The following is a 23,020-nucleotide window of genomic DNA, read 5'->3' as shown; positions in this document are numbered from 1 at the left end:
TAGGTTGTAGAAGTATTCTAGGAGCTTGAAGTTGCATGCGAGGCTCTTTAGGAAAGAGAGTACCCACTGTGTGTGGGCTTTTTACAACATTTGGAGGATTAGGAAAGGTGTCACAAAAAACTCACGCATGTGATACACGCTGGTAAAAATACTCAGCTGGGGAGAGCATGACTTAAGTGAAAGGCCCCCTTCCCCTCTTCTTCAGCCCCATATTTCAGAGATAATTAATTACTGGTAAGTCTCTTTTGTGTCCTCCTTGACTTCTGTGCAAATGTGTTTCTCTTTGTCCATAATGTGCTCATGTTCAGTTTTACACAGTTGGATCATTTGACGTGTATTGCTTTGTGATTTGCTTTGGTCACCGGACAGTGTAGTTTTGGACATTTTTCTGTTTTAGCATGTACACATCTCTCTCTCTCTCTCTCTCTCTCTCTCTCTCTCTCTCTCTCTCTCCAAAGGCTGCATAATATTCATCAGCCATTATGAATCAAGTGCTTGCTTTATTGCAAGGCATATTCTAGATTCTGGGGATTCAGTAGTAAACAAGAGAGACCAAGCCCTGGCCTTCATGGACAAAATTCAATGGTGAGAGATACAAAATAAATGCATTCCTTGTCATGAACTTCAGACAGTGGAAAATGCTATAAAGAAAATACATTATAGTAATGGTATTGACAGTATCTGCTGATGTTGCTGGGAGAACATGAGGTGTGTTGCCGGGGGTAGTCAGGAAGGTCTCCCTGCAGGAAGGACACTGAAATAGACCCAAATGATGCAGAGGCAGTTGGGCGAAAATTTAGGAAGAATAGGGTTCATTGTGAAGGCTCTTAGACGAGGATGAGTGTGTCATACTCAAGGGACCCTCTTGCCTCCTGAAGTAAAAGGCTGATGTTATGGGACAGTGAGGAGTGAACTTAGAGTAGATCACGTCTGATAGGTAAGCAGGGGTCTGGTCGTACAGTGCCCTGCATGCCGCGGTGAGGAGCAGGGTTTTGTTCTCAGTGCAGTAGAAGCTTCGGGAGGATTTTAAATGGGGGGTGGGGGGGACCATTAAGGCTGTTGGAGTAATCTTGGCAGGAAAGGCTTAGAGTCTGCTGGTGGTCGAGGAGAAGAGTGATTAGGTTTTTTTGTGTGTTTTGAAAGCTATTTGGATAAGATCTGCTAAAGGATTTGATGAGAGAGAGTGAGAAAAAGAATTTAAGTTGTCTTCTAGGTTTTTGGCTTCGGCAGCTTGGGCAGACAGTATTGTCATGTCATTAGAGAGCCTTGTGGAGAAACAGGTTTTAAACTAGATTGGAGGTACCCTAATTTATTTAGCCATTCCTTTATTGAGGGTCATTTTGTTGATCTCTAGTTTTACTGCTATCTTTGTACTCGTAGTGGACATCCTTGTATATTTATACTTGTGGGTATAATCTAGAAGATAAATTCCTAGAGGTAAAGTTCTCTGATCGACGAGTGCATATGTTTTGGGGTGCCTGGGTGGCTCAGTTGATTAAGCATCTGACTCTTCATTTCAGCTCAGGTCATGATCCCACGGTGCTGAGCTTGATCCCCACGTGGGGCTCTGTGCTGAGCTTGGATCCTGCTTGTGATTCTCTCTCCTTTTCCCTCTGACTCTCCCCAGTGGGTGCACGGGCGTGCATGCTTGCAGTTCTCTCCCTCCCTACCTCCCTCTCAAAAAAAAAAAAAAAAAAAAAAAAAGTGCATGTTTCAAGTAGATACTGACCAAATGCACTCCAAAAATGAGGTATTGACTTACAGTCCCACGACAGAGCAGGCGTTTTCTCCAACCGCATATGCAGAGCAGGGCATACGTTTCCGAAAGTAGAAGAGAGAGTTCTAGTAGAATTGTTTCTTTACTATGTCAGTTCAGCACTCTGTTCCAAGAATGAAAACCAGCACTTGTCCTGTCTCTTTCGGTGGTCCCTGAAGCCCCTAACACGCTTCTAGCCGTAGTCTCCTCACCCTTCCAGCTTTAGGAAGCCCTTCGTCATCGTTGTGGCGATGATTGACAGTAAAGACTGTTGCTCGTTTAATGTGTGCCAGGCACTTTCTGAAGTGCTTCGCGTGAGCTGTGTTAATTTATTTAATCCTCGCAACAGTCTATAAAGTAAATACTATTATTATCTCCATTTTTTTTTTCAGTTGAGAAAACTGAAAATTGTCTTTTCGTTTGATCTTTTTCCGCCAGAGGATGTCTTTCTGGTAAGTTTGGCACTCTCGCTTGGATATCTTTTGTCAGTTCTTATGAGTCAGAACCCAAATGTAAAATAAGTGGCCAGAAGGAAAGGCACCGGTGGAGTAAGTGTGTTGCAGACCGCATTCAGTGTGGGTGAGAGCTCTGCTCACTGGCTGATGATGTTTGCAGAGTGTTGGATTTTGGTAGACAGAACTGCCTGGGTTCAGACTCTACACTTCTAACTTAGTAGCTGCTTGAGTGTGGCTGATCATTGATCTTTTTGTAGCTCAGTCTCATCAACTTTAAATATATTTTTTGATGTTTGTTTATTTTTGAGAGGGAGGGAGGGAGGGAGAGAGAGAGAACGAACGGGAGAGAACAAGCGAGGGAGGGGCAGAGAGAGGGAGACACAGAATCCAAAGCAGGATCCAGGCTCTGAGCTGTCAGCACAGCACAGAGCCTGACGCAGGGCTCAAACTCAGGAACTGTGAGATCATGACCTGACCCGAAGTCAGATGTTTAACCAGCTGAGCCACCCAGGCACCCCTATGTATAAAATTTTAAAAGTCCTAAACCTCACTAGTGTTTTAATGAGTCATGTCGAGTGGGATATGTATGTATCAAGCTTTTATGTTTTTGCTACATGACATTACTTTGTGGCTATTTAAATGTGTATGTCTTGCGATTGAATTAAATTGAGTATATATTGCCACTAGCATTTCTTCTTTTCCAACTGTCCACCTGTATTCTGTATCAGTACCTTTTGGCTTCAGATAACAAAAATCTTTTTTTTTTTTAATTTTTTTTTTTTAATGTTTATTTATTTTTGAGACAGAGAGAGACAGAGCATGAATGGGGGGAGGGGCAGAGAGAGAGAGAGACACAGAATCGGAAGCAGGCTCCAGGCTCTGAGCCGTCAGCCCAGAGCCCGACGCGGGGCTCGAACTCAGGAACCGTGAGATCGTGACCTGAGCTGAAGTCGGATGCTCAACCGACTGAGCCACCCAGGCGCCCCAACAAAAATCTTAATTTAAAATGACTTAAACAATGAATAAAATTTTACCTTACAGGACCACGAGTCCAAATGTAATTAAGTAGCTCAGGAAATTATCAAGGACCCAGATGCTTTCCCTTTTCCTGTTGTTTTATTATTTTTTTAAGCTTATTTATATTTTTGAGAGACAGTGTGAGCAGGGGAGGGTGGGGGGGCCGGGGCGGGGTAGGTTGAATCCCAAGCAGGCTCCGTGCTGTCCGTGCAGAACCTGACACTGGTGTTATGCTAAGTGAAATAAGTCATACAGAGAAAGACAGATACCGTATGTTTTCACTCTTATGTGCATCCTGAGAACTTAACAGAAGACCATGGGGGAGGGGAAGGAAAAAAAAAAAGGGAGGGAGGGAGCCAAAACATAGGAGACTCTTAAAAACTGAGAATAAACTGAGGGTTGATTGGGGGGGGGGGGTGGGAGGGAGGGGAGGGTGGGTGATAGGTGTTGAGGAGGGCACCTGTTGGGATGAGCACTGGGTGTTGTATGGAAACCAATTTGACAATGAATTTCATATTGAAGAAAAAAACAAAACAAAACCTGACACTGGGGTCCATCTCATGAACCGTGAGATCCTGACCTGAGCCAAAATCAAGAGTCAGACGCCTAACCCACAGAGCCACCCCAGTACCCCTCCATTTTCCTGTTTTTTAATCTTCAGCTTGTTATTGATGGCTGCTGGAGTAATTCATTTAAATAATTATTTAGCATCTATAGTGTACCAGGCAGTAATCTAAAGTAAGTATATCTTTACTTATCAAAAGTAAGTAAGTATATAAGGAAGTATACTTATCATGATGAGCACTGAGCGATGTATTGAATTGTTGAATCACTATGTTGTACCCTTGAAACTAACATAACACTGTATGTTAGCTGTACTGGACTTAAAACACCTAATGAAAAAGTATGGGAAGTATAGCAGCGAGCAAAACAGACCATGTTTGTGGCCCTCAGGGGGCTTACCTTTTGGTGGGGGCAAAGGAGGGGATAAACAAGTAGGTAAAATGAATAGTGTGTTACAAGATGGTAAGCGTTCAGGAGAATAATGGAGTAATAAACAAAGCAATAAAAGTAACTCAAGTAATAAGTGGGCTAGGCTGAGTTGGGTTACTTTAAATGGACTGAGCAGGGAGGGCTTCAGTGAGGCGTGTGTGCTCATCTCAGATGGTCAGAGTGCAAGGGCAGGTGTGTGGGGGAAAAGCACGTCAGAGGGAGTAGTGAGTGCACAGGCCCTGAGGCAGGAGGGTGCTGGCACGGTCCAGGAAGGGGGAGGAGAGCCAGAGGAGGAACCGAGCCACAGAGGGAGAGAGAAGGAGTGAGTCAGATGGTATGGGCCTCGTAGACCATTGTGAGATCTGTTTGGCTTTTATTCTGCCTGAGATAAGATACCTTTGGGGGTTTGGGGCAGAGGACTGACCTTATCTGTGACTCTAGGAGGTTCATGCTGGCTGCTGTGTCGCGAAGAGAATGAAGGGGATAAAGGTTGAAGCAGGCATGGCCGTCACGAGAGCGCTGCAGCAGCCGGGTGAGAGATGATTTGGAAAACGATAGGAGACAGAAAAGTGATTCTGCATGTTTTGAAGGTAGAGCTGAAAGGGTCTGTTGAGGAGTTAGATGTGGATGTGAGAGGAAGAGGGGAGCCAGAGTTCACACATCCAGTAGTCCCATGGCCACAGCCAGTGAAGACGAAGTCTGTCTGTTCATGCACCGCTCTTTTATTTAGAACAAAAATCTACCTGGAAGCCCTCAGCAGAATTTTCCTCAGATTCTGTGGCTGTGACTGGTCATGTACTCCTGTCAAAGGTATGGGTGAGTCCAGGAAAGCAAAACCCTTTTCCTTTCAAGGCCTTGTAAAGGGAGATGGTCTCTGACAGCAAGAACCAGTGGTGAGGGGGAGTGGCTGTTGGGTAACCATTAGTGACTTGTCATTGCCCATTTTTCTGTTGAGGTGCTCATCCTTTGTTTGTTTGTTTTTTTTGTAATACTCTTCGTGTTAAGAAAATACACACTTATTACAATAGATTCTAAATATTTCTCTTTTTTAGAAAATCTTATTTATTTATTTTGAGAGGGAGAATGTGAGCAGGGAAGGGGCACAGAGAGGGAGAGAGAGAATCCCAAGCAAGGCTCTGCGCTGACAGATCTGGGGCTGGAACCCATGAACCGTGTTGTGACTATGATCTGAACCCAAATCAAGAGTCGGTCGCTTAACCGACTGAGCCACCCAGGTACCCTTAGATTCTAAACCTTTCGAAGCCATATATTTTAATGAGATTTTTAATCTGAGATCAGTTTTCTAATTTTGAAATAAATGGAGTCTTTCAAAGTTATAAGTAGGGGCAGGTGGATGCAGAATCTGATGCATAATTTATAGTTTTTCCTACTCTGGGTGTGTCATTTTAATCCAAATGCTGGCTGGTTGTTCTTTATAAAACTATCATAGTGGTATTGTAAGGGACAGCGGGGGTGGGGGTGGGAAAACCCAAAGCACCCCAACTCCTCTGTACCTCTGGATCTCTCTGTGCCCCTACAGATGTGCGATTTATCAGAGGCACATTCTTCAGTAGGGTTTCCTTTTCTGTTTCTTCCTGCTTGTCTCTTTAGTAGCTAGTAACTATTCTGGCTCTTCCTCCCTCCCTCTCTTTCTTCACCAACGAGACTGATTACTGGGTTATTTGTAACAAGAAATGTCTGTTTTATTGTATGATTAATTGTTCATCCTTCAGTTTCAAGATGGGAGGCATTGTAGCTTTAAATCTGTGAGTGTGTTCTTTCTCATCAGACCTGGCAGATTTTGAGCTCTAACTCCACTGCTCATCAGCTGGAGGCCCGGAGCACTTAGGCGCACAGCCCCCTCTCATGTGGTGCTGGGGACACCGCTCACATAAAATACAGCACAGATGCTGCTTCTTGGACTTGTACAGTTTGGTGGTTCTGATTGGCTTTAGGCAAGTGAATTAAACCCTCAGCTTTCGGTGAGATAAGGCATGCCAGATTGCTAAACACGGTGCCTTTAAGTGCTCATTTTTGCCATTGATGAAGGGTTGATTACCAGGAACTGACTAGTGAGTTGCAAGTGGGGAAGTAGGATCCTTGTGAAGTAGCTGGGAGCTATCGTAGAAGGTATGTTTTAAAACGCTGTGTTTTCCCCCCTCCAACTACGCACTTCACTGTCCCAGACAAAATTGTGGGTATATGAGTTTGGGCCATTGCCACACTTGTGCAGGTGTTCTGAGACCTTCCCAATTTTCAGTCGTACTGAAGATACAGATAGGATTGTGGGAGCACAGATAGGTGACATACATTTACATTTTTTTTGCAGGGTAATTTAGGCATAGTTGAGAGAGAATTCAGTGGAGGCCAGTAAAATGTATATTTAGTTCTCTGTTTACAAAGTGTTCACTTTAATATACTTTTGTAGGATATTAGAAGAATTTCTAAATTCCAGGTTCTGTATTTGAAAGCAGCAGATTCTCTAAGGAAGTCAGTCACCCTGTTTAGTTTCTGTACCATAATGCAAATAGAATTGCCACACTGTCAGAGCAGTTGTTGGGTGTCTACTGTGTTAGGTCTCAACGTAAGTACACATTTACTATGTCTTTTTTTGGTGAGGAATACTTCTTATTGGAAGGTTTAAGTGGAGATTTACAAGGAAAATCAGTTTCGTATGCATTGTATACAGTGTATTCTTTCTGATCAGGATTTGCCTAGAGGAGGGGCGTCTGGATGGCTCAGTCGGTTAAGCATCTGACTTCAGCTCAGGAGGTCATGATCTCACAGTTTGTGAGTTCCAGCCCCGCATCAGGCTCTATGCTGACAGCTCAGAGCCTGGAGTCTGCTTCGGATTCTGGGTCTTATTCTCGCTCTCTGCCCCTCCCCCACTTGTGCTCTGTCTCTCTGTGTCTCTCAAAAATAAATAAATATGTAAAAAAAAAAATTAGAAAAGAAAGATTTGTCTAGAGGAATGTTTCTTCAGGAGGTGCAGAGGGGAATATAATGATAAGCAAGATCGTTTTCTTTTTAAGGAAATTATGTCTTAGAGCAAGAGAAAATTACCTACATCATTCCTTATATTAGCTCTGTATTATAATTTGACTTATAAACTCATAGTTTTAGAGTTATAGGGTGGTTACTAACTACCTCTCACTGTGCACATGTGGAAAGACTACATGGTAACATGAATATATTTGCTGAGAAGTATAGGAGTTAGGTGTTAGCAGGTGCCCAGACAGAAGGAACAGCTTAAGGATAGGTGGCACAGAACTGGGAAATTGCTAGGCCTATTTGTCGTGTTTAGTGTTAATAAAAATACAATATGCTGTATGTTACAGCTTCCACATGGAACTAAACCATAACTAATGGTATAATTGTGGCTCTAAAGCAGTTGTCTCCAAGCTTATATTTGAATTACTCTCCCTATTATTAAGAATTTTAGGGGTGCCTGGGTGGCTCAGTTGGTTGAACATCTGACTCTTGATTTTGGCTCAGATCTGATCCCAGGGGCCCGTGTCGGGCTCCATGCTGAGTGTGGAGCCTGCTTGGGATCCTCTCCTCTCCTCCCCCCTCCCTCCCGTCTCCCCCTCGCCCCTGCTTGTGCTGTCTCAAAAATGAAATGAAATGAAATAAAATCTCTCTTTCAAATTATTAAAAAAAACAAAACATTGAATCTATAGCCTCAGCATTTATATCCTTTTTTTTTTTAAAGTAGGCTCTACACCTAACATGGGGCTTGAACTCAGACCCTGAGATCAAGAGTTGAGTGCTCTACTCACTGAGCCATCCAGGCCACCCCATTTTTCTTTTTTGAAATAAGTTGTGTACATCTATTACAATCAGTCCATACATTAAGTAGTAGGAAAGCTAAATTTTATATTCCCTATAAGTTCTAGCATTTTTAGGCCTCTGATTAGGACATGTAAGTGTTTTGTGTTTATTCCACTTTGGAGACCATTAGTCTAGAAGACTATGTTATAAAGAAGCTTCATAGTATTAATTTTCCTCCTTTGAGTGTTAAGTGTAGTATGTCCTATAGAAGAATGGGATAGAATGATAGGTGAGTGGGATCTTTGAATACTGAAGAGGCCATTGGAGAAATCTTAGCACTGACCAAATAGAGTTTGAAATCTGGGTCTGCTTGTCTGTGAAGGTTATACATGAATATTCACATTGACTAACATTTCTCTAGTATCCACAGTGTGCCGGGTACTCTTCTAAGCATTTTCACCTATATTACTTATTCTACAACTATTTACTGATGAAGAATCCAGTTTGTTGATTTATATGAGTGAAAAAGCCAGAACTTTTTCAGGTTTCTAACTCAAAGCTCTTTGTTTTTCCCTTTATGTTACAGCTCTTGTGAAGAGCTTTAAAACCTAGTTACAGAGGTAGGAAAAACATACATGCCACAGAATGTGAAGGAGATTCTTAGTTCCTGAGAATAGTGACTATGTTACTTGAGTTATGGCTCAGTCTTGTACACCTGGCAAAGCACATATAGCAGGTGTTTAATAAATATTTGTTAAGCATTCAGGGGCTCTTAGTATCAAGCAGCATGGGATTTTAAGACCTTAGAAACTTGGATTTGAGTCTCAGCTCTTCTGCTTCCTAATTGTATGACTGGCCAGTGACTTAATCTCTCTGCACCCAAGTTTCCTTAGTTAAAAGAGGTGGGGATTTTCATCTCTGGGTTGTTCTGAGAATTAAGTGGTAATGTATATAGGGTGCCTAACTCACAGGGTCTGATAATTGGCCCCTCAGTTGCTACAATGACTTTTTACCCCAATAAGAGAATTCTGTACATCAGCCTGTTCTTTGCTTTGTAACTGTTAGTTCTCTCAGCTCCAGGGATGTGTGTAATTCACAACAGTGCTCCCCTCCAGTGTCTACCTCTTCCAGTTCCTTTGTGGAGCTGGTAGAAATTAAAAATCTTATTTTAACAACATTGTATATTGTTTTGTTTCAAATGAAAAATAGTAAGATAAAATGTGGCATTTGTGGTCAGAGTATGGTCAGCTCTCATGTCTAGGATATTCAGTTACGTCATTTAATTTGATAGCATTTTGTTAGGTTTTTAAATACACACCAACACGAAGAAGGTGGACGTATCTATAATCCCACTATTTTTACATAATTCTTTCTGGCATAAAAAAAATTCCATGTACATGTCTAGGAAACTTATTTATTTAAAAAAATGTAAAGGTTGGGGCGCCTGGGTGGCTCAGTCGGTTGGGTGTCCGACTTCGGCTCAGGTCATGATCTCACGGTCTGTGGGTTCGAGCCCCGCGTCGGGCTCTGTGCTGACAGCTCAGAGCCTGGAGCCTGTTTCAGATTCTGTGTCTCCCTCTCTCTGCCCCTCCCCTGTTCATGCTCTGTCTCTCTCTGTCTCAAAAATAAATGTTAAAAAAAAATTTTTTTTTTTAAATGTAAAGGCAATTTAAATATTATACACTAGAAGCCGCTTCTGTTAGTTCAGGCTCTCATAACAAAATATCACAGCCTGGGGGGCCTACACAACAGAACCTTTCTACTTCCTCACCATTCTGGAGGCTGTGCAAGTCCAAGGTGAAGGTACCAGCAGGTCTCGTTTCTTCTGAGACCTCTCTCCGTGGCTTGCAGACGGCTGCCATCTCACTGTGTCCTCACATGCTCCTCCCTCTGTGTGTGCCTGTGTCCCAGTCTACAAAGGCACCAGCCGTTTGGGATTAGGGTCCAACCTAACCATCCCATTTTAACTTAACTACCTCTTTAAAGGCCCTCTTTCCAAATACAGTCACGTTCTGAGGTACTGGGAGTTAAGACTCCAATGTAAGAATTTGGAGGTGGAGGGCAATTCAGCCTCTAACACCGCTCTACCCTGAAACCGCTAATACCTGTTTTATTTATACATTTCCAGAAAAATTTCCTGTCTTTATATCTGTGGGCATGTGAATTTATATGATTATGGGTTATTAAATTAGTTTCTTTGAAGTCCATGTGAACAGTACACGGCAGCAAAGAATTACCGTAGGGTTGTATTAGGTTGGAGAAATGAGCTTGTTATGGAAGCAGACATGATCTGTTACGAGTGCGTGGGTCGCATGTGTGTGTATGTGTGTACGTACCAATGTATTAAAGCCTCTTCAGTATAAATTTTGTATTTGTCTTGGGTCCCTGATGCACTAAAACCTTTTCTGTGTTGTGTGACAGTCCCTGAATTTATTTACTTGGTACTCATTGACTGTTTTGTGAGGTTGTATGTATGTTGGCATTGGAAGCACAGGTGGTTCCTGACTTCGATGGTTTGACTTAAGATGGTTCCATTTACAATAGTTCCACGTAGGATTGCTTGACTTTCTGGTGGCACGAAAGCAATATGCGTGCAGTAGAAGCCATACTTTGAATTTTGAACTTGGGTCTTTCCCTAGGCTGGTAGCTGTGGTGTGACGCTCTCGGTAAAGTCTGGTGAGGCTTTCAGCAGCAGCACCCAGGCCACAGCAGCCAGCCCGCCCCATGACCAGGAGGGTCAGGAACCGTCAGTAAGTGTGCCTGTACCATCTTTCCTTCCGGTTTTCACTTTCAGTGCAGCGTTTAATAAATGATACGAGCTGTTCGGCATTTTATTGTACAATGGGCTACGTGTTAGATGATGTTGCCCAGTTGTAAGCTAACATAAGTGCTTTGAGTGTGTTTAAGGTAGGCCAGGCTAATAAGCTACGATGTTTGACAGGTTAGTTGTATTAAACACATTTTTTGACTTACAGTATTTTCAACCCATGGTGTGTAACCTGCTAGTTAGAGAAGATTTGAATGGAGAATAAGAGAAGATCCTTGCCAAAAATTCTAAAGTTGGGTGAAGGGGCAGGAGTAGAGATCCATTTGGAGATGTGTCTGAGTACTGAGCTGGAGAAGGAGCCCACTGCCCTCTGAGGCTTACGTGAAGCTTTCCTGGGAGAAAGGAAGGTAACACTTCAACTGAAGCTTGCAGGGACTGTCCTAACCTATTTTAGGCAGAGGGAAAAAAGCACATGTAAAGGCACAGAATTTTGAGGGAGGAGATAAAAGGTTAAATATGATGGGGCTGAGTGGCTCAGTCAGTTAAGCATCCGACTTTGGCTCAGGTCATGATCTCCGGTCCATGAGCTCGAGCCCCATGTTGGGCTCTCTGCTGACAGCTCGGAGCCTGGAGCCTGCTTCGGATTCTGTGTCTGCCTCTCTCTCTGCCGCTCCCCTGCTTGTGCTCTCTTGTTCTCTCTCTCTCTCTCTCTTTCAAAAGTAAACATTAAAAAATTAATTAAAAGGTTAAATATGATGAAAGTGTAACACGTAGAGGAGTGACAGCAAATGAGGCTAAACTGGTTGGCGTAAGTTGCATCGTGGAGGGTCTTTTATGCTCTAGTAAGAGGTTTGTCTTTCTGTAAGACTCAGAGTATGTGACCATTGAGAGATGAAAAAAGGATAATGCTGTCATATTTGCAAGAAAAAAATATCTGGTGTTAGTATGAGGGATAAATGGAGGGAGCTTAGAAGTTGTTGAGTGTCGGCAGGTGTGAGAGGAACGAGTACCTGAGATAGTTTTGTGGATGAAGAAGAGGTAACTGGTTGAAAAGAGGTTTCAGAGGTAGGATAAATAGGTTGTTTAGGAGGAGGAGAAAGCTGAAATGATTTAAATTTCTAGGTGGATGGAACAAACTGGGTACACACGGTGAGGACAGATTCAGTTTGGGATCTGTCGAATTTGGCAAGCCTGTATTCCATTCAGGTGAAGATGGTCTCGGGGGGTTTGGGTGTGTGGGTGGTGGGTGTGGACTGGAGAGCTGGGAGACTGTGTAAAGGTGGACACTGAGGGAAGAAGAACCTGTCTAGAGGAGAGGGGGCTTTGGAACTGTATTCCAGGGAGCAGTAGTAGTTCCACAGAGGGTCAGAAGGAAACACTGTAGAGGCTGAGGGGACAGCCAGAGAAGCCAAGAAATAGAGATTTCTAGTGTGAACGTGTGTAATGCCCAGGGTCCGTTGTTCTAGAGATGGGTGTGGGGGAAGGTAACGACAGATTATCGAGTGTCTGAGATTTGACGGCCAGTCTAGTATCAGTGAAACAGTGGGTTTGTTAACCAGCTTGCAGGAAGTCCGCTGGTGAATTAAAGAGGAAGTATAGGCATAAATGACTGATCAGGCTTTCTAATGCTTTTTTTTTTTTTTTTTTTTTGCAAGTTTACTGAGAGAGAGAGAGAGAGAGAGAAAGAGCACAAGTGGGGGAAGGGCCGGGAGAGAAGGAGAGAGAATCCCAAGCAGGCTCTACACAGTCAAGACCTGGGCCGAAATCAAGAGTCAGACACTTAACCGACTGAGCCATCCAGGCGCCCCAACTAACCGGACTTTCTAGAGAACTTTGGCTCTGGACCTAAACTACATGGTGTCTAGAGAGGAAGGAAGCAAGTTCAGGAATTAAGGACATTTGGAGGTAGGGCTGGGGCTTATTTCTAGATTTACAGGGGGACAGTGGCAGGAATGGTGGTGGGGAGAGGTTAAGGATCAACATAACCCTGTCTCCTTTTCTCCGCCATCATGGTTTGTGAGCTTCACTGCTTCCTGCCGTATCTTCTCATGGACTTTCAGCATCAAGTAATTCCTGGCCAGGAAACAATGGCAGAACTGTCCCGTTTCCCAGTGGATTTGGATGGAAACTAGTAATAAAGTCAGGTACAGCTCCAAGAGAAGGCATTGGAATAGAACCAGGCTGGGCCTATAAGGGATGGCACGTGAGGTGATACACGTTTGTGCTGCATGGAGGTCACATGCTTGTACCCCGGTCACTCTGTGAACACGACTGCTACCTGAACAATAGCCATGCTTTATTGGAGGAATGATTTTTCTACTGTCCTTCTGCACTGGTGGGTTGGCTCAGTAATAACTATGTGAGACCTTTTGTTTGGGGAACAAAAAAAGGATAAACATATAATTTATACTTTTGCTGAATCATCATTTTTCATAGTGTGGTTTTACTTTTGGAAATGTTTTGATTTAGAATTTGTTTTAAGTTTATTTTTTTTTTTTATTTTTGAGAGAGAGAGAGAGGGTGTGTGTGTGTGTGTGTGTGTGTGTGTGTATGAGTTGGGGGGTGGCAGAGAGAGAGACAGAGAATTAATCCTAACAGGCTCTGCTGTGTTAGTGCAGAGCCTGTCCCAGGGCTTGATCTCACAACCATGAGATTATGAGCTGAGCTGAAATCAAGAGTTGGATGCTTAACCAATTGAACCTCCTAGGTGCTCCTTGATTTAGAATTTTCAAACTATCAGAGTTTCTTATACTGAAATAAGTGGGTTAAAAAGACATTTTAAAGCCAAATATAATTTATTTTGAAAGCTTACTATTTTGGATTATCTTTATAATGGTCTGCCTGCCACCCCCATTCAATTAACCTGAATAACAATAATAAATTGTCTCCTGTCTCAGAATTATACAGTTGCGTAAAATTCTAGATTAAGGAACATGTATCTTAGCATATTTAATTACAATAATAATAACCCCTGGGCCCTTCACAAATACTATTTTGATGCATGTGATAGAATTTTACATTAATCTAGAACAGTGTTGAGGACACAGTGAGTTCCTTGACAAATGAGGTTTAATTCTGAATTGCTTTTTTCTGTGAAGGGTCTGAAACATTTGAAGAAAGCCTGAACCCTAAAATAGTCTCCAAAACATTATCAAGTTTGGGCCCCCAAAGAGAACTGTTTTATAATATGTTGTTTTTCCTGATACAATCCCAGATATTCTCCAGGTTACAACAGAATTTCATGAAAATGAATGTGCTTGGTTAAATGTTATCAAAACCCCCTGATTAGAATACACTATTTGTTTGTGTGTATTTAAGGGTTTTAAAATAAATTTACTTGGGGCACCTGGCTGTCTCAGATGGTAGAGCATGTGACTCCTGATCTCAGGGTCATGAGTTCAAGCCCCATGTTGGGCATAGAGCTTACTTAAAAAAACTTAATAAAATCATAAAATAGCTTTACTTATAGATCCATATATAAGACATTTATATCCATATTTCCATGTAAGTGACATTGATCAAATGATATATTCATTATGAAGAGCTATAATTTTTTTCTAACTAGTTAAATGTGTAAAAATAGATTTATTTATAGATGTGTAAACACATGTATCCATATAGATGGGTGAAATTGATCAAATGGTATGTTCATTATAAAGAGTTACAATTTTTTCCCCCCAACCTACATATTTCACTATCCATCATGTAATTTGGGATTTTGGGAGTTTGATAATTTTACCATGCTATAAACCATAGATTTATATATATATATATATATGTATTTTTAAGTATTTCTTATTCTGAAAGTATTGTATTCATCGTAAATTCAGTCTATCAAAAGTTATAAATCACAAGCTCAGTTCTACTCCCCAGAAGTAATCACTGGAAACTTTCTTGCATTACTTTCCAGATATTTCTCATTTGTAGACAAGAGATGTACATGTATAGAAGAAAATAGTTGTAGGTAGAATTATGCTGTAAACACAGTTTTATAACTTCATTTGTACATCTTTTGTAGGTGCACATCGATTAATGATGGAGATCCAGTTCAGTGATAATTGAAATAAAAGGATTTTTCCATTTATTAAATCCTATTTAAAAATTACTAGGGTCACCTGGGTGGCTCAATCAGTTAAGCGTCTGACTTTGGCTCAGGTCATGATATCACGGTTTGTGAGTTTGAGCCCCGCATCGGGCTCTGTGCTGACAGCTCAGAGCCTGGAACTTGCTTCAGGTTTTGTGTCTCCCTCTCTCTCTGCCCCAACCCCTGCTTGTGCTCTGTCTCTTTCTGTCTCTCAAAAATAAATAAACCTTAAAAAAATTTTAAGGGGCTCCTGGGTGGCTCAGTCGGTTAAGCGTCCGACTTCAGCTCAGGTCACGATCTCGTGGTCCGTGAGTTCGAGCCCCACGTCAGGCTCTGGGCTGATGGCTCAGAGCCTGGAGCCTGCTTCAGATTCTGTGTCTCCCTCTCTCTGACCTTCCCCCGTTCATGCTCTGTCTCTCTCTGTCTCAAAAATAAACGTTAAAAAAATTACTAATGTTATAAGATCATGTTATATAATTTCCAATAAATACGGATGGCTCAGGTAAGATCAAGTGGGAAAAGTTGGATTAAAATACTAAGGGCGCCTGGGTGGCTCAGTCGGTTGAGCGCCCGACTTCGGCTCAGGTCATGATCTCACGGTCCGTGGGTTCGAGCCCCGCGTCGGGCTCTGTGCTGACAGCTCAGAGCCTGGAGCCTGTTTCCGATTCTGTGTCTCCCTCTCTCTCTGACCCTCCCCCATTCATGCTCTGTCTCTCTCTGTCTCAAAAATAAATAAACGTTAAAAAATTTTTTTAAAATACTAAAACTTATAGGAGCACCTGGGTGGCTCAATCGATTAAGTAAGCATCTGACTCTTGATTTCGGCTCAGGTTATGATCTCACAGCTCATGGGTTTGAGCCCTGTGTTGGGCTCTGCACTGACAGCATGGAGCCTGTTTGGGATTCTCTCTCTGCCCCCCTCTCTCTGCCCCTGCCTGCATGTGCTCTCTTTCTCTCTATCAAAAGAAATCAACATTAAGAAATATTAAAACTTCTGTTATGGGCTATTTGCAAGGATAACGAAGTGTGGTCTCTGTAATGTACATCTCTCTCTCTCTTTTAATGTCTTATTCCAATGTATTTCTTGTAAAAACCTCAGTTAAACTTTTGGGGGAATATTTATATCTTTGTGCTTGTAGTAACACTTCTCTAGTTACTCTTCTGAGAGATTAAAGTGAGTGTTTTAGGAACACGTAACACAATTTTATGTTAAATGTAACTGTTGTAAATTAGAAATCCTGGTTCCACTTACTGGTCTTTTGACACTTAAGAGCCTGAGCTCTGTATTAAGCCAGTGCTGGTTCAAATCCTGGACGCACCACTTAATAATTGTGTGACCATGACCCTTTCCAAGGTTCAGTTTTCCTGTCTGTAAAATGAGGAGTAATGATTGTTGTGATGGGTCCATGAAAAGTATGTTAACTGAAGTTATGTCAGCTGCTATAACAGATAAACCCTGAAATCTCAGGGGCTTAAGGCATTAACAGTTTATTCTTCTGGGACGCTAAGCTTAATCTCTTGACTTCCAGGATTGTCCTGGGCATTGATGTTCACCTGGCAGATGGGGGAGAGAGATGGGTGTGGGGGATTTGGGGACAGGGCCTGTGATGGGTGAAGAGGTATCCAATCACTTAGTCCACATTTCATTGTCCGGAAGTCAGACACACAGAAGGGAAGTTGGTAAATGTAGCCTAGCCACACGTCCAGCAGGAAAGGGAAATGTGTTTGGTGAATAGCCAGCGAACCTACCATAAGTTCTCAGCGTAAGAGATGGTTCTAAGGTTGTTGTTAAGCAAGACACTTCACCTCTTAGGGGTCTGTGTTTCCATCTCTATAGTGGGGAGGGTGGTGATCAGGCAGGGAACAGTTAACATTTATGGAGAGCTTCTGTGAAATATTGTTTTAGGAGAACTGTATTAATTCATAAAATTCTACAAAAGTCCTCAGAAGTAAAGACTACTCTTGTCCTTTTTTTTTTTTTTTTTTTTTTTTTTTTTTTAACATCTGAGGAAATGAAGGCACAGGGTGAGTTGTGGAACCAGGATTTGAACTCAGGCAGTGTTCACTGCAGGGTCTGTGCTTTTAATGCTCTGCTGAAAGTCCTGTGCACACATGTTTCAGTTAACCTCTGCACTCTGCTGTGTCCCGAATCTTTCTTCCCTTGGTGTCTTTTCTTTAACAGAGGTCTTTGTGATAAAATAATTTCTTTCCAATTGCTGCCACCCCCACCTGTGATCATTTTCCCTTCTCTGCACTTGCCCTGGTATTCAGTAGACTTTGAGTCACTCCTTTTCCCTTTCCACCTGTTTTTTTTTTTAAACTTTATTTCAGAAAATTTGCCCATATACAAATGTGTATAATGAACCCCTCAGTACTTGTCACTTCTTTTAAACATCATCACACATGGCTAATCTTATTTTATTTATACTGTTAACCACTTCTTATGTTATTTTGAAACAAATTTCAGGCATAATACAATTTCATTTACGAATGTCTGAGAATGTATTTCTAAAAAGTAAAGATTTCTAAAAAGTAAAAAAGAACCTAATACCACCATCATTCCTAAAATAATTAATGGTTGAATCCATAATATCATCAAATACTCAGTATTCAAATTAAATAGGTGTCTGTCTCTTTTTTAATAGTTGGTTTGAATCAGGATCTCCATAGGCTCACACATTGTGATTTAGTCTCTCTTAATCTATAGGCTACTAGCCTCCGTTTCTTTCAGTTTATTTGTTGAAGGAACAAGTTATTTGCCCCATAGAGTTTCCCACCATCTGGATTTTGTTGATCACACCCCTGAGGTTTAACATGTTTCTCTGTTCTCTGTATTGCCAAATGAGTGGGTGGACCTTGATCAGATTCTGGTTCAATTTCATTTTTCATGATTGCCTCTTAGGTGGTTGTACATTCCTCACTGGGAGGCACATAATGTCTGGTTGTCACCAGTGCCCAGATCTGTTGGTTCATCAGGGATCGTAAAATGATGATGTTCTAATTGTGTTATTCCTTCATTTTATTTGCTGGAATACTTTTATAAAGAGAAGAATCCCCCTCACTGTTTGGCTGCCTGGCACAACAGTTTATATGGGAAAGGCAGGACACAGGTTGGACCCACCCTTCCCTTTCCCTCCCCTCCCCTCTCCTCCCCTCCCCTTTTTTGAGAGGGGGGGAGAGAGAGAAAGAGAGAATGAATGAGTATCTCAAGTAGGCTCCATGCCAAGTGCGGAACCTGACACGGGGCTCAATCTAATGACTGTGAGATCATGACCTGAGCCAAAATCAAGAGTTGGACGCTTAACTGATGGGGCCATCCAGGTGCCCCTCTTTCATTTTCTTCACCAGTCTGCAGTCTAATTAGTTGGTCCTGAATATTTCCCAACTGTGATTAGTAAGTTTTTCTTCTTGTTAAAAAAAAATTGTTTTTTAATGTTTATTTATTTTGAGACAGAGCATGAACAGGTGGTGGGGGGGGGGGTGGTGGTGGTCAGAGAGAGAGGGAGACACAGAATCTGAAGCAGGCTCCAGGCTCTGAGCTGTCAGCACAGAGCCTGACGCGGGGCTCGAACCCACGGACCGTGAGATCATGACCTGAGCCGAAGTTGGACGCTCAACCGACTGAGCCACCCAGGCGCCCCAGTTTTTCTTATTCTTAATATTAGTCACTGTGCAGGAAAGTATCTGGAAACTAACAGGTAAAAGCAAGATCCCTCCATGGAGTCGCTGGCTACTGGTGGGACAATACAGTGTGACAGTGCAATATGATTTCTAAGAAATACATATTTGGGGCATATGAGTGGCTCAGTTGGTTGGGCATCTGGCTCTTGATTTAGGCTCAGGTTGTGATCTCACGGTTGTGGGATTGAGCCTTGTGTAGGGCTCGGTGCTGAGTGAGGAGCCTGCTTAGAATTCTCTCTCTCGGGGCGCCTGGGTGGCTCAGTCGGTTAAGCGGCTGACTCCGGCTCAGGTCATGATCTCGCGGTCCGTGAGTTCAGGCCCCGCGTCGGGCTCTGTGCTGACGGCTCAGAGCCTGGAGCCTGTTTCGGATTCTGTGTCTCCCTCTTTCTCTGACCCTCCCCTGTTCATGCTCGCTCTCTCTGTCTCAAAAGTAAATAAATGTTAAAAAAAAAGAATTAAAAAAAAAAAAAAAGAATTCTCTCTCTCCCTTCCTCTACCCCTACCCCACTCATGGTCCCCGCCCCCCTCAAAATAAATAAGCATAAAAAAATACATATATATGTATATGTGTGTGTGTGTGTGTGTGTGTATATATATATATATATATAGTCATTCATATGACCAAAATATATTGTTTGGATTTATTTTGTATCTTTATTCACAGTTCCTGAAAATATTTCAAAGATATGAAGATGAATTGGTTGTCTTATTTTTAATGACAGTGAATTTTGGATCCCACCCAAGGGTGGGGGCTGGGTGCCAGAAGGACCATGTGAATAGAGACTTGGAACTTTCTGTCCCTCCGACCTTCAGTAGGGGGGCTGGAGTTGAATCAGCCAGTGGTCAATGACTTGGTCAATCATGATTATGTAGCCTCCATGAAAACCTAAGAGGTTAGCTTTTTGGCTCTTCTGCCCCCTTCCTTCCTTCCTTCCTTCCTTCCTTCCTTCCTTCCTTCCTCCCTTCCTCCCTCCCTCCCTCCCTCCCTCCTCCCTCTCTCCCTCCCCCCTCCCTCCCTCCCTTTCTTCCTGTTCCATGTTTGGGGAAAATAAAAGAATACTTTTACTTGCCACTGAACCAGGCCCCACAAGGGCGGACGCTTCTTTCTCCAGGACCTTGCCCTATCGTATTGTTTATCATATACTTGAATAAAGTAGTAAACGTAAGTAAGTTTCCCTCCAAGTTCTGTGAGCTGCTCCAGCAAATTAATCAAACCTGAGGAGGGGATCACTGGAACTTCCAACCTGTAGTCAGTTGGCCAGAAGCATAGATAACAGCCTGGCTGGGGGCTTGTTAACTGTCTGGAGTGAGGGGTGGAGGAACACTGTGCCGGCATCTGAGAAATGCTTGGTGATGCGTGTGTGGGTGTGTGCGCGTGTGTGGGATTGGGTCAGGGGAGCCTTCAAAGAGACAGAAGTAGGGCTCTGCACATAGTGGGGGGCACACAGAGGGACTTAGCTTTTGAAGGTCAGGAAGGGGCTGTGGAGTTGATCGATCTCGAGCTGGGTTTTGCAGGTTGAATAGCAGTTTGCTTCTATTGGCGGAGGTAGAGGCTGCTTTCCAGGCAGGGGAGACAGTGCATGCAAAGGCTGACGAGGGAGTTTGTAACCGAGGAAGTTGGGCTAGACGCTGGGTGTGCTCGTGGAAGACTGTCCAGAGATGAGACTGCAGAGGTAGTATGGGTTTTTGTTGTTTCTAAAAAAAAATTTTTTTAACGTTTATTTTCGAGAGAGAGAGAGAGAATGTGAGCAGGGGAGGGGACAGAGAGAGAGAGGGAGACACAGAATCCGAAGCAGGCTCCGGGCTCCGAGCTGTCAGCACAGAGCCCGATGCGGGGCTCGAACCCATGAACCATGAGATCATGAGCTGAGCCGAAGTCGGACACTTAACCGACGGAGCCACCCAGGCGCCCCAGAGGCAGTATGGGTTTTAAGTCAGTTTCAGGAATAGTTCTGATTTAACTCCCAAAGTCCACAGAGAGACAGTGAAAGGTTTCATCGAAACACGTTGTGTGAAGATCGCGGTGGCAGCGTGAGGGGAGTGACTTACGGTGCCCTTCTTGTGAACCGCTTATACAGATTTACTTTTCTTTCTCGATGTTACTGCCTGCTCCCTTACCCTGGTCTCCGACCACCTGGAGTCCCTGCTCCTGTTCTTGACTGAGCGGACCCCCGGCAAGGTGAGAGCAGACCAAGGAGGTGACCGGTGGGGGAGAGGCACTGCCGTCCCGGCACCTGCCACCTGTCGTTGGCGCAGGGGTGACGGTGGCAGTAATTGTAGATGGCGAGGGGCACCTAACTGCAGTGGCAGGCGCTGCTCTGGGCGGACCGTTGTCCCCGTTATTCTGCGGTGGTTTGCACCGCAGGGAGAGTCAGGGGTGACACTGAGCCTAAGTGTTCAGCCTCTGGAACTCATGCCCACAGCATTCCACTGCGTTGCCTTCCTGGTCTGGTGACGGTCTCGTCATCTTCGTTTATGCTTTGTGCCCAACACACACACCCGTCCGCGGAGCGTGTGCCCTGCAGTCCCTCCCTCCCAGGCTCTCCAGGCCGGCCTTCCTCCCCTCGGTCTGGCACCACCAGAACCCTTCCTGGGGTTTCCGGCCCACGAGCCACCTAGCCTGCGTCAGAGTGGGGATGCCTGCTGTTGCTGCTGATGCCACGTGGGTATTGAACTGTAAGCATGTGTTTAAGCATTCTCCCTGGAAATATTTTTCCTACAGATACATTGAATCTAGGTGTCGTAGGCTTTGTGAGATTATGGTTCAACTATGAATAGGCCTTAAAAATGTTTGTGATGTCCATAAAATTTAATATAGCTAAAATATAAATATTCGTTAACAAAAGAAAATATTTTGCTCTATTTTAAGATTCACGTATACTTATCAGTATATGTTTTTTCTGTACAGATTGTGTACATATGTAGAAAATATTTAGAAAAAATAGGACACACATAATATATCAAAATGTTATAAAATCAGGTATATGGGGTCATATCATTTAGATTTTTTTCACTTAAGAGAATAATCATAAAAAGATTTCATCTCAGTAACCACGGTGCGGTAGGCTTTTAGTAGCTGCAGAATATTACGTTGCTTAAATAAATGATTCATCTGAATAGTCTTTTCTTGTTGGACATGGAAGTTTTGTGTTTTCAATCTCTGAGAGTTAGAAAACATGATGAGTATCCTTAGAGCAAACCCTTTGTGCACTTTATTATTTCCTCACAATGAATTCCCAAGTGAGATTCCTGGGTCAAAGGGTATACAGATTTTAAAGACTTTTAATTGACAAATACCATTATAGCATAATGGTACCAATTTATATTCTTACCAATAATAAATGAATATACCTGTTGATCTGTTCCCAGGAGTATTGTGACTTAAAAAAAAAAAATCTAAAGAATGTTGGAGATTGATTTGGAAATGTAAATACTCCATTTATCCCCCATTCAGGTTTTGAACGAATCAGTCATAATTTTAGCTGTCTGAATATAAAAGAGAGCTAGTAAAAATGAGATGACACTTTGTTACCAAATAAGTGAAATGGCCTAAGAGCCACAGGTATGGGATGGGGTGGGTGAGTGGGCAGGTGGTGGTGATAGACATGACTGGGCTGTGAGAATTGTGGAGATTTGAAGAGTAAGATGAGTTCAGAGAGGTAGAGAGGCAAATAGGGGATGTTCTAAGTAAGGACAGTGAGCCAAGGGGGTTGGGGTTATCTCTCATTAAAAAAGATCTGTGGGCAGGTCGGGATTCCTTGTAAGTTGATCTCCTACTGGTACCCTGAGTATTAGTACTCTGAGTTAAAAGCATACCTTTTTTTTTTTAAAGTTTGTTTATTTTGGGGGGGGAAGAGAGAGAGAGAGAAAGAGAGAGAGAGAACGTGAGTGGGGGAGGGGCAGAGAAAGAGAGAGAGAGAGAGAGAAAACGTGAGTGGGGGAGGGGCAGAGAGAGAGGGAGACATAGAATCCCTAGCAGGTTCCAGGCTCCGAGCTGTCAGCACACAGTCTGACGCGGGCCTCGAACTCACGAACTGTGAGATCACGACCTGGGCTGAAGTCAGACGCTTTACCAACTGAGTCGCCCCAGGTGCCCCAAAAACATATCTTTTATTTGAATGAGGCTTTTGATTTCTCTGAGCTGGAGAGGTTGGTCACGTGCCCCAGGAGAACTCATTTTGCTGAGAGAGAGGGCATTCCTGAGGAGAGCAGAGGGAAAAAGAGTTGGAAAGGTGGACTGTGGCTCAGCGGGAATTAGGCTCTTACTTGGTGTGTTGTAAGCAACCTTATGGAATTTTGAGCAGGTGAAAAATGCAGTGCTCATGAGTAGGATAGCCTGGGAGGGAGAGCGGGAAGGAGACAGACACACCAAGAGCTCCAGGGCAAATAGTGAAGTATTTCTGCTGATGGCACTAGGGATAGAAAGTTGAGATGTGAGGCATTACATGGAAAGAAGTGGCAGATTGTGGTGATTAGCTGCTGTAGGGACGCAAAAG

General features: G+C 43.1%; 1 protein-coding gene across 22 annotated transcripts in view; it reads left to right on the top strand.

Annotated features, from left to right (window-relative positions):
• Window positions 1–23,020, top strand: part of KMT2C (lysine methyltransferase 2C) — a 283,726-nt gene that overhangs the window by 30,970 nt on the left and 229,736 nt on the right. Inside the window, exons 1-2 of one of the 22 annotated variants that reach the window (XM_042927172.1) lie at window positions 2,149–2,208; window positions 4,663–4,753. The exons of 19 other annotated variants lie outside the window; for them this stretch is intronic. Coding sequence is in view for 2 of the 3 variants with exons in the window: in XM_042927166.1 (XP_042783100.1) it covers window positions 13,051–13,094 (44 nt within the window). In the remaining variant the exon portion in view is untranslated. Of the gene's footprint in view, window positions 1–2,148; window positions 2,209–4,662; window positions 4,754–12,513; window positions 13,095–23,020 lie in introns of those variants that run through there. 2 more of the 22 variants (XM_042927168.1, XM_042927166.1) reach the window with 2 other exon arrangements.

The sequence above is a fragment of the Panthera leo genome, chromosome A2 (assembly GCF_018350215.1).
Source record: "Panthera leo isolate Ple1 chromosome A2, P.leo_Ple1_pat1.1, whole genome shotgun sequence".
NCBI lineage: Eukaryota > Metazoa > Chordata > Mammalia > Carnivora > Felidae > Panthera > Panthera leo.
Note: the sequence above shows the minus strand (reverse complement) of the source record. Positions and strands in the feature narration are given on the sequence as shown.